Source organism: Schistocerca cancellata, chromosome 2 (genome assembly GCF_023864275.1).
Source record: "Schistocerca cancellata isolate TAMUIC-IGC-003103 chromosome 2, iqSchCanc2.1, whole genome shotgun sequence".
In the NCBI taxonomy this organism is placed as follows: Eukaryota; Metazoa; Arthropoda; class Insecta; order Orthoptera; family Acrididae; genus Schistocerca; species Schistocerca cancellata.
In genome coordinates this window covers 992,837,749-992,850,254 of record NC_064627.1, presented here as the reverse complement: position 1 = coordinate 992,850,254, position 12,506 = coordinate 992,837,749, and the positions used below count along the sequence as shown (strand labels likewise).

Below are 12,506 nucleotides of genomic sequence, written 5' to 3'. Positions count from 1 at the left end.
CTGTAGACAACATGGTTTATTCCTTAGAACAGAGGATTTTTCTGGTGTTGGAATTCCACCGCCTAGAACACAGTGTTGTTGCAACAAGACGAAGTTTTCAACGGAGGTTTAATGTAACCAAAGGACCGAAAAGCGATACAATAAAGGCTCTGTCTGAAAAATTTCAACGGACTGGGAACGTGACGGATGAACATGCTGGAAAGGTAGGGCGACCGCGTACGGCAACCACAGAGGGCAACGCGCAGCTAGTGCAGCAGGTGATCCAACAGCGGCCTCGGGTTTCCGTTCGCCATGTTGCAGCTGCGGTCCAAATGACGCCAACGTCCACATATCGTCTCATGCGCCAGAGTTTACACCTCTATCCATACAAAATTCAAACGCGGCAACCCCTCAGCGCCGCTACCATTGCTGCACGAGAGACATTCGCTAACGATATAGTGCACAGGATTGATGACGGTGATATGCATGTGGGCAGCATTTGGTTTACTGACGAAGCTTATTTTTACCTGGACGGCTTCGTCAATAAACAGAACTGGCGCATATGGGGAACCGAAAAGCCCCATGTTGCAGTCCCATCGTCCCTGCATCCTCAAAAAGTACTGGTCTGGGTCGCCATTTCTTCCAAAGGAATCATTGGCCCATTTTTCAGATCCGAAACGATTACTGCATCACGCTATCTGGACATTCTTCGTGAATTTGTGGCGGTACAAACTGCCTTAGACGACACTGCGAACACCTCGTGGTTTATGCAAGATGGTGCCCGGCCACATCGCACGGCCGACGTCTTTAATTTCCTGAATGAATATTTCGATGATCGTGTGATTGCTTTGGGCTATCCGAAACATACAGGAGGCGGCGTGGATTGGCCTCCCTATTCGCCAGACATGAACCCCTGTGACTTCTTTCTGTGGGGACACTTGAAAGACCAGGTGTACCGCCAGAATCCAGAAACAATTGAACAGCTGAAGCAGTACATCTCATCTGCATGTGAAGCCATTCCGCCAGACACGTTGTCAAAGGTTTCGGGTAATTTCATTCAGAGACTACGCCATATTATTGCTACGCATGGTGGATATGTGGAAAATATCGTACTATAGTGTTTCCCAGACCGCAGCGCCATCTGTTGTTGAAAATTGTAACTACTGTAATTTCGAAAGTTTGTCTGCCTGAAAATGTACTGTTGTTCCAAGCATATTGCAACAAACGGTGTATTTCTATCGCTGCTCGTTTAGTTTTTATTGCCGTTTCAAATATACCGGTCATTTTTGAAACACCCTGTATTATTCCCAACTGTTAAGATGGTCAATGAATCTAGTGAACTTGTGGGGAATGACAGTATCTCTCCTGCTTTCTTTTGCTCGTCTGTACACTGAAATGCAATTATCAGACACCGTAGTAATGGTCAAGGCCGCTGCTCATAGCAGGAAATTCCGATTCGAGGCCCGGCCTGGCTCAAAGTTTCAATTCTCACGAGATATTCATTATACTGTGGGTTCGGAAAAATACCATCCAGAGAATCTCGAAGACACAAAGAGCTAATAAGTGCGAGGACTATCGGACGGTCAGTTTAACAGCTCATGCATCCAACTTCCTATCTAGAATAATATACAGAAGAAAAGGAAAAAAAGAATCGAGGATCCGTTAGATGACGATCAGTTTGGGTTTAGGAAAGGTAAAGGCACCAGAGAGGCAGTTCTAAGATTGCTGTCAAGAATAGAAGGAAGACTAAAGAAAAATCAAGACACGTACATTGGATTTGTCGACTTAGAAAAATCGTTCATCGATTTAAAACTGTACCAGATGTTCGAAATCCAGATGAAAATAGGGACAAGCTATAGGGAAAGGCGAATAATATACAAAAAGTTTAAGAAAGAAGAGGAATAATAAGGATGGAAAACCCAGAACGAACTGCTCCGATTGAAAAGGGTGTAAGGCAAGGATGCAGTCTTTAGTCCTTACTGTTCAGTATGTACATGGCAGTGCTTGAAATAAAAGAAAGGTTGAAGAGTGGAGTTCAAAATCAGAGCGAAGTTTATCAATGGTAAGATCCATTGATGACATAGGAGACACTGACAAGAAGAAGGATGACAGGATACATGTTAAGACTTAAGGGAGTAACTTCCGCGGTACTATAGGGAGCTGTTGAGGACAAAAAACTGTAGGGGAGGGAAAGCGGAGTTTGAAATACATCCAAAAAAGCAAATGAGGACGAGGGGCACAGAAACTACTGTGAGATGGAGAAGTTGGCAGAGGAGAAGAATTGGTGGCGGGACGAATCAAACCAGTCAAATAAACAAAAAAAAAGTTTGTTAGTCCTGATGATTACCATGTCATTATTTTTTGGTAGATCGTTAACTGCTGTATTTTAAAGGATTAGCTAATCTGAGATGGTTACGTTTGTCTATTTTAATCATGTAGTCGTAGAACCTTGACTTGACGTTCCTTATATCATTTCTATAAAACAGCGCAGTTATTAAATTTTGCTATTTGTGACATACCTGGAAATTTTTCTCGGTAGGTCATAAGACGTGAAAGAGTGTTTTTTGTCTTCTACTCTACACGTAAACCCTTATCGATGTGCAAGAGGTGAGTTCCCTGCTTCATTTACTGGAGCCTCTGTACCGCACGTGGTGGGGGTAGGAGCGGGAGAACCGGGCGAGGCAAGTGTTCCGTTCTGAGAACTGCGTTCTGCGTCACCTCTCAGTCGGAACAGCCAAGAAATGGCGTAACAGGCCTTTGGTGAACAACTGCTAAACACCTCACGTGGCATGTTTTTCATCCCGGGACTGTCAGAGAAACGGAACGTAGCCTCGTGGAATCGGTACTACTCTCGTTTTCCATTTCCTGGTTGCCTCCTACCATCTCGGCATGTAGTAAATTCCATGTCAGTGCAGTTTAACTGTCTTTCCATAACGTTTCAGTGCCGCACAGTAACTGACTAATCGGTTCACGATATCGCGTAAATTCTCAGGATCAGTGTTTCATCAATCTCTTAAGGCAACCATGTTTCGCAAACTGCGTTTTAGTTGGGATCTATAGTATTTTCGAGGACGTAGCTGCGGTCTATTACACTATCGCGTTTCTGACTAAATAAAATAGAGCACTTTGAAACGGTTTTCCGTGTTTAAGAGATGCGCATTTGGTGAGCCAGTACAGAATGGAGCTGCAGCTGTATGTACTGTATAATGTTCTCGCGGGTATGCTGCCACTTGTTGTCTCTTCTTGGCACAATATTTGGACAGTGTAGCGCGTTGTCTTCAACGGGTGCTTCCTGAGGTGCTGTTCCTCAGGGGACTCCTGATGATGACAATGAACTTTGGAAATATCTCGCCAAGAAGATAACAATACGGCATCATTTGAGCAAGAACAAAAGGTGATCAATGCTAGCAATATACGATATCTTACTCGCACTTTATGTATTACTGGGACGTGCAGTGATGAACCAAAATGTTATTTACGACCATTGTCGACCACGAGTTTAAATTTCGCCTGGTGTTGTTGCGGGTACATTACCCAGAGCAGAGCCCAATGAGGAATCATTCAAGCTACGAAATGGATCGCAAATGGGGAAATACACTGATATAAACGACATAGACAAAGTAGATGTTGTTATGGTTAGACGCCTGAGAATGAGCGTCTCGGAAACGCCGAAGGGTCTGGCTGTTCGCGTGCTACTGTCGTCACCGTCTGTGGAAAGTGATTAAAGGGCCGTGACCCTATGAGCCGGCGACAAATTGTTGGACGCCCACGCCGTGTCACTCAGTGTGGAGGTCAGAGACTTGTCCGCTGTGTAAAGCAGGATCGACGGTATAGAATTGTACGAGCTAGCCATGAAATTCATATATGCAATGCCCTCATGTAACTTCATAACTGTCTAAAGCGCGAGATGAAAGTATACCAATAGAAACATACACTTAAGAGCCAAAGAAATTGGTACACCTGCCTAAAGACTTGTAGGGCCCCCGCGAGCACGCAGAAGCGCTGTAACACGACGTGCCAAGCACTCGACTAATGTCTCAAGTAGCGCTGGGCGGAACTAAGGCCATGAATCCAACAGCGCTGTCCATAAATCCGTAAGAGAACGAAGGGGTGGAGATCTCTTCTAAACAGCACACTGCAAGGTATCCCAGATGTTGTTGTTGTTGTGGTCTTCAGTCCTGAGACTGGTTTGATGCAGCTCTCCATGCTACTCTATCCTGTGCAAGCTTCTTCATCTCCCAGTACCTACTGCAACCTACATCCTTCTGAATCTGCTTAGTGTATTCATCTCTTGGTCTCCCCCTACGATTTTTACCCTCCACGCTGCCCTCCAATACTAAATTGGTGATCCCCTGATGCCTCAGAACATGTCCCACCAACCGGTCCCTTCTTCTTGTCAAGTTGTGCCACAAACTCCTCTTCTCCCCAATTCTATTCAATACCTCCTCATCAGTTATGTGATCTACCCATCTAATCTTCAGCATTCTTCTGTAGCACCACACTTCGAAAGCTTCTATTCTCTTCTTGTCCACGTTTCACTTCCATAAACGGCTAAACTCCATACAAATACTTTCAGAAACGACTTCCTAACACATAAATCAATACTCGATTTTAACAAATTTCTCTTCTTCAGAAACGCTTTCCTTGCCATTGCCAGTCTACATTTTATATCCTCTCTACTTCGACCATCATCAGTTATTTTGCTCCCCAAATAGCAGAACTCTTTTACTACTTTAAGTGTCTCATTTCCTAATCTAATACCCTCAACATCACCCGACTTAATTCGACTACATTCCATTATCCTCGTTTTGCTTTTGTTGATGTTCCTCTTATATCCTCCTTTCAAGACACCATCCATTCCGTTCAACTGCTCTTCCAAGTCCCTTGCTGTCTCTGACAGAATTACAAAGTCATCGGCGAACCTCAAAGTTTTTATTTCTTCTCCATGGATTTTAATACCTACTCCGAATTTTTCTTTTCTTTCCTTTACTGCTTGCTCAATATACAGATTAAATAGCATCGGGGAGAGGTTACAACCCTGTCTTACTCCCTTCCCAACCACTGCTTCCCCTTCATGCCCCTCGACTCTTATAACTGCCATCTGGTTTCTGTACAAATTGTAAATAGCCTTTCGCTCCCTGTATTTTACCTCTGCCACCTTTAGAATTTGAAAGAGAGTATTCCAGTCAACATTGTCAAAAGCTTTCTCTAAGTCTACAAATGCTAGGAATGTAGGTTTGCCTTTCCTTAATCTTTCTTCTAAGATAAGTCGTAAGGTCAGTATTGCCTCACGTGTTCCAGTATTTCTACGGAATTCAAACTGATCTTCCCCGAGGTCGGCTTCTACTAGTTTTTCCATTCGTCTGTAAAGAATTCGTGTTAGTATTTTGCAGCTGTGGCTTATTAAACTGATTGTTCGGTAATTTTCACATCTGTCCACACCTGCTTTCTTTGGGATTGGAATTATTATATTCTTCTTGAAGTCTGAGGGTATTTCGCCTGTTTCATACATCTTGCTCACCAGATGGTAGAGTTTTGTCAGGACTGGCTCTCCCAAGGCCGTCAGTAGTTCCAATGGAATGTTGTCTACTCCGGGGGCCTTGTTTCGACTCAGGTGCTCTGTCAAACTCTTCACACAGTATCGTATCTCCCATTTCATCTTCATCTACATCCTCTTCCATTTCCATAATATTGTCCTCAAGTGCATCGCCCTCGTATAGACCCTCTATATACTCCTTCCACCTTTCTCCTTTCCCTTCTTTGCTTAGAACTGGGTTTCCATCTGAGCTCTTGATGTTCATACAAGTGGTTCTCTTATCTCCAAAGGTCTCTTTAATTTTCCTGTAGGCAGTATCTATCTTACCCCTAGTGAGATAAGCCTCTACATCCTTACATTTGTCCTCTAGCCATGCCTGCTTAGCCATTTTGCACTTCCTGTCGATCTCATTTTTGAGACGTTTGTATTCCTTTTTGCGTGCTTCACTTACTGCATTTTTATATTTTCTCCTTTCATCAATTAAATTCAATATTTCTTCTGTTACCCAAGGATTTCTACTAGCCCTCTTCCTTTTACCTACTTGATCCTTTGCTGCCTTCACTACTTCATCCCTCAAAGCTACCCTTTCTTCTTCTACTGTATTTCTTTCCCCCATTCCTGTCAATTGTTCCCTTATGCTCTCCCTGAACTCTGTACCACCTCTGGTTTAGTCAGTTCATCCAGGTCCCATCTCCTTAAATTCCCACCTTTTTGCAGTTTCTTCGGTTTTAATATACAGGTCATAACCAATAGATTGTGGTCAGAGTCCACATCTGCCCCTGGAAATGTCTTACAATTTAAAACCTGGTTCCTAAATCTCTGTCTTACCATTATATAATCTATCTGATACCGTTTAGTGTCTCCAGGGTTCTTCCATGTATACAACCTTCTATCATGATTCTTAAACCAAGTGTTAGCTATGATTAAGTTGTGCTCTGTGCACAATTCTACCAGGCGGCTTCCTGTTTCATTTCTTAGCCCCAATCCATATTCACCTACTACGTTTCCTTCTCTCCCTTTTCCTACACTCGAATTCCAGTCACCCATGACTACTAAATTTTCGTCTCCCTTCACTATGTGAATAATTTCTTTTATTTCATCATACATTTCTTCAATTTCTTCGTCATCTGCAGAGCTAGTTGGCATATAAACTTGTACTACTGTAGTAGGTATGGGCTTCGTATCTGTCTTGGCCACAATAATGCGTTCACTATGCTGTTTGTAGTAGCTTACCAGCATTCCTATTTTCCTATTCATTATTAAACCTACTCCTGCATTACCCCTATTTGACATTGTGTTTATAACCCTGTAGTCACTTGACCAGAAGTCTTGTTCCTCCTGCCACCGAACTTCACTAATTCCCACTATATCTAACTTTAACTTATCCATTTCCCTTTTCAAATTTTCTGACCTACCTGCCCGATTAAGGGATCTGAAATTCCACGCTCCGATCCGTAGAACGCCGTATCCCAGATATGCTCAATAATATTCTTGTCTGAGGAGTTTGGTGGTCAGCGGAAGTGTTTAACTCAGACGATTGCTCCTGGAATCACTCTGTAGCAATTCTAGACGTGTGGCATGAAGCATTGTCATGCTGGAATTGCCCAAGTCCGTTGGAATGCACAATGGACATGAATGGATGCAGGTGATCAGATAAGATACTTACGTAGGTGTCACCTGTCAGACTCGTATCTAGACGTATCGGGGGTCCCATATCACTCCAATTGTACATACCCCACACCATTACAGAGCCTCCACCAACTTCAACAGTCCCCTGCTGACATGCAGGATCCATGGCTTCATGAGGTTGTCTGCATACCCGTACACGTCCATCCGCTCGGTACAACTTGAAACGAGACTCATCCGACTAGGCAACTTGTTTCCAGTCATGAACAGTCCAATTTCGGTGTTCATGGGCCTAGGTGAGGCGTAAACCTTTGTGTCGTGCAGTCATCAAGGGTACACGAGTGGGCCTTCGGCTCCGAAAACACATATTGATGATGTTTCGTTGAATGGTTCGTACGCTGACACTTGTTGAGGGCCCAGCATTGAAATCTGCAGCAAGTTGCGGAAGGGTTGCCCTCTGTCACGCTGGAAGATTCTCTTCAGTCGTCGTTGGTCCCGTTCTTGTAGGGTCCGTTTCCGACCGCTGCAGAGATGTTTACCGGATTCCTGATATTCACGGTACACACGTGAAATGGTCGTACGGGAAAATCTCCACTTTATCGCTACCTCGAAGATGCTGTGTTCCATCGCTAGTGCGCCGACCATAACACCACTTTCAAACTCCCTTAAATTTTGATAACGTGCCATTGTAGCAACAGTAACCGATAAACAACTGCGCTAGACACTAGTTATCTTATATAGGCGTTGCCGACCGTAGCGCCGTATTCTGCCAATTTACGTATCTCTGTAATTGAATATGCATGCCTACGCCAGTTTCTTTGGCGCTTAATCGTATTAATACTGTTTATTTGCGTATAAAATACGACTTGCAATTAAAATCATAATAAAAACGTTTGGTGTGAGTATTTTGCTAAACAGGTTGGTTCGTTGGTTGATTTGAGGGAGGGGACCAAACAGCGAGGTCATCAGTCCCTTTGGATTAGGGAAGGATGTAGAAGGAAGTCAGCCATGTCCTTTCAAAGAATTCATCACGACATTTGCCTGAAGCGATTTAGGAAAATCACGGAAATCAAGATAGCCGCACGCGAGTTTTAACTGTCGTCCTCCCGAATGCGAGTTCAGTGTGCTAACCACTGCTAAAGAGGCCAAACGGAAACGAACTCTGCATATCTTCTGCTGTAAACAAATGAATCCGTAGTTCAATTCTTCTTGCCATTCTGTGGAGTGTTTTTTCGTCTGGCTGTTGTAGAGTAAGCACACGCGTGTCTGTGTAACATAACTTTAGAAAAATATAAGATTTTTAAAAAAATGGGTAAGTGGAACTTAACTGCAGTACTAGACCTACCATATCCCATGATAATAACGACTACTTTGTACGAATATTTGTATCTTTCTTTTCAGAGGCCGTAAAGAAAGGATTGGTGACTAGTTGTTCGAGGGGAGAACGGCGGAACACATTACGTGTTCTCTCGTTACCTATTCGATATCGCTTAAAAGAACTCACCTGAGACTGAGTTCCCGATCATTTCCTTTCATTTCTTACGTATATCTTTTATGTAAGAATCATGTTACTTTGATCGGTCAGTTACCTTCGAACAGTGATTTCGGCAGTCTCGTTAATGGCTTGATGTATCGTGTCTCACGATATTAATATGCGGTAGATTGATAATTACGTGAATACAGTAATTTACATCTTTGACAGTAATAATCAGTTTCATTTATCTATATTTTCTGCTTACGTTTGTCGTCTTTGAAAGTTTCTCTCGCCCGTCACGAAACTGCATAATAATTAGTATTTTTATTCTCTGCGACGTAATGAGAAAAGCTTTCATAACATCGCAGGCCTTTCTCTTGTACTATAAATTGTGGAGAGAAACGCTTCAGTGGCGATCTGTAGCAAACTGATGACATAGTGCAGTGCTTCATGCAACAGGGGTGACCCCTTCAGCTTTTAAATGTACCACCACAAATATATATAAGTAGAATATACACATTTTGTACGGGAACGCAAGCGGCAAACTGAAGCACACGTAGCCCCTGGAAACTTTAATCAGTTCTTAAAAATGGCCGACGGCAGTAGGGGTACGACACGCAATATCAGCGTATTTTACTGCAGCTAGATGGTAAATGCTGGTGCCCATTTGCGATTAGAATCATTGCAAATCTTAGGGAAAAACAAACCATTAAGTTAATATGCTTGTGCGGATTTTCATTCAGTAATGTCATGTGGAATAATGTGCTCGGGTACCTGATCTTTAAGAAAGAAAGTATTATTTTATTTTATTTTTTGAGCTTTTCCTCATTACAGAGGCTTATCTCCAACATAATAATTTACTTGGAAAATGCAATACAAACAATAAACGTTCTTAAACTATACTCTCAAAATATTTCTCCAGGTGTTTCGATCTTGCGTGTCCTCTTCCTCTGCGCCCATTCTCCTCATTGTGTGCTGTACATTTTGGAGCCAGGTGGTCACAGGTCGTCCTCTTCTTCTTCTCCCCTCCGGTTCCCACTCCAGTATCAGTTTTGGTATTCTGGCTTCCTCCATTCGTCGTACATGCCCGTACCACTGTAATTTCTTCCTATCCATTACGTCATATATTCTTTCTTTTATTTCCATTGTCCTTATTACTTCGGTGTTCCTTATCTTTTCTTTCCTGGAGATTCTTGCTGATCTTCTCCAAAAGTCCAACTCTAGAGCTTGTAATTTTTTAATGTGCTTCGTGTTAATTGTCCAGGTCTCCGTTCCATACAGAACTACACTCTCTAATATGGATTTGTATATTAATTTTTTAGTTCTGCTCATTACATTCCTGCTTCATAAGACTGAGTTAAGCATCCCAATGACCCTCCGTCCGCTACTAATTCTTTTATTGATTTCTGACTCTGATTTTCCCTCGATTTCTAAAATGGATCCCAAATAACAGAAAGTGTTTACCTTTTTGATTTTCTTTCCTTCAATGTATAGCTCATCTGAATCATTAGTCAAGTATTCTGTTTTTTGGTAATTAATCTTCAAACCCCAAGTTTTGTATGCTACTGCTAGTTGATTGCACATATAGTTAGCATCCTCCCCATCTTATGCTATGACTACTTGATCATCAGCAAATAATAAATGATGTAGGTAAACTCCATCTCTTATTTCTAATCCCATACTATTACATTTACGAGACCATGTTCTAAGGCTAATCTCTATATAGATTTTAAATAATGATGGTGACATGGGACAGCCCTGTAAAAGGCCTTTGCTTGTTCTAAATTTCTGTGAAAGTTTATTACCAACTTTCACTTGGCAAATGTTATCTTTATACATTTGTTGTATTATTTTAATCAAGGAAGGGTTTATGTTTGCCATATGTAGTGCTCTCCAAAGTAATTTTCTTGGAACAGTATCATACGCTTTTTCTAGATCTATGAAAATTAATCCTATACTTTTTGATTTTTCCCTATGTTTCTCCAAAATCTGTCGTAATGTGAAAATATGGTCTACACATGATCTCCCAGCCGTGAATCCACATTGTTCTTCTTGGGTTCTAAAATTTTTTCCAATTTGTTTTTAATTACTTTCGCAAAAATTCTCATTAATGTGTTTGTAACACAAATTCCTCGATAGTTTGAACAAATTTTGCGATCCCCTTTCTTAAATATTGTATTAATGTAACCTAGCTTCATCTCGTTGGGTATTGAATCTCCATGTATCATTTTGTTGAAGAGCTGTGTTATCAGTTTCACAATTTTGTCACCACCATATTTCAGACACTCCAGATTGATATTGCCTGGTCCCAGTGATTTACCATTCTTTCCTGTTCTCAAGGCCTGAAGTACTTCACTTTCTAAAATATGGATCTCATCATCTTCATGTCCTTTATCTTCCCCTGTTCCTTCTTCTAGATATTCTTCTCTGTCCTCATTTAATAATTTTTGGAAATACTCTTCCCATTCTTTTTGTGTTATCAGTTGGAGATTAGTTTTGCTTTTTGTATCCTGTCGAAGCCCTTTCAATACTGACCATGCTTCTTTTGCTCTCCCAAATCCTAATTTGCTATTCACCTTGGCACATGTTCTTTCCCATGCTTCATTTTTTGCCATCCTTATTTTTTTCATCACTTCATTCTTCTTTTCCTTGTATATTGACCTTGTTTCTTCTGATTTATCATTCAACCACTGAAGGAACGCATTTCGTTTTTCTCTAACGAGGACCTCTAGTTCCTCTGACCACCACTCTGCTGCACGGTTGTGGTTGCTATCTTTTTTACCCAACACCTCTGTTGCTATGATTTTCACATTAGCTTTTATATAGTCATATATTTCCTCTGTACTTCCTTCAAATGATTCAACCAGTTTCCTTTCCATCCTGGCCGCAAAGAGTGTTCTGATACTTTCGTCTTGTAGGCTGTCAATATTCAAAAGTAAATTTTCATCTTTCTCAGTCTGGTTCGTTTCATTTATGTTACTTGTATCACTCCTTGCATTCTTCCATGGCCAGAAAGACTTCATTTTAACTAGATAGTTGTCTGATCCACACTGGGCTCCTCTATAAGATCTGACGTCTACTGCCTTGAAACTACTTGTTTGCCTAATGATAATATAATCTATTATAGAACGAAGTTCTTTGGTGTTCTGTTGCCAAGTATATTTATGAATGTCCTTATGTTTGAAAAATGTGTTGGTAATTTTTAGATCAAATATTTCACAAATTGCAATCAATCGTTCTCCATTGTCATTATATTCGTCCTCTCCATGTTTTCCTACTATTCTACAAGATTCTCTAATTCCTACCCTTCCATTCAGGTCTCCCATAATAATCAGTTCCTTTCTTCTTGGGATTTTTTCAATAGTCTCCCTGAGGGTATCCCAAAATATATCTTTCTCCTTAACTTTTGTGTCGTTCGTGGGTGCATATACGCCAATAATCACAACTTCCCTAGCAAATAATGTCATTTCAACAGTTATTATACGTTGATTGATGAATGTCCAATTTGTGATTCTTTCTTTCCATGATTTCTTTATCATAATGGAGACTCCTGCTTTGGCTCTTACTGCTTTTGATACCCCACTCCAGATATGTACATAATTATCCAGTTCTTCTTCTCCTTGGCCTTTCTTCTTTGTTTCAGAGAGTACGACAAAATCCATGTTGAACATGTCAAGTTCTGCAGGGAGTAAATTTATTTTAGTGGAAATACCTTGCACATTCCAGCATCCAAACATAATTTTCCGTTTCTCATTGCCAGTTCGTCGTCCAAAGTTCCAATTTTTCCGAGGCATATTATTAGGTTTTTTAGCATTTTTATGTTTTTATGTGAGTGAGGAGCTGGCCCACTGCACAACCCCCAACCCGGAGGACCAGGTAATTTTTACTCAA

At 41.4% G+C, this 12,506-nt stretch overlaps 1 protein-coding gene across 1 annotated transcript in view; it reads right to left on the bottom strand.

Annotated features, from left to right (window-relative positions):
- The window catches only part of LOC126160393 (craniofacial development protein 2-like), a 57,865-nt gene extending 45,588 nt beyond the window's left edge, over nt 1–12,277 (bottom strand). Inside the window, exon 1 of the mRNA XM_049916904.1 lies at nt 11,192–12,277. Within this exon, the coding sequence (XP_049772861.1) occupies nt 11,192–12,277 (1,086 nt within the window). The remainder of the gene's footprint in view (nt 1–11,191) is intronic.
- Nucleotides 12,278–12,506: the final 229 nt, after the last annotated feature.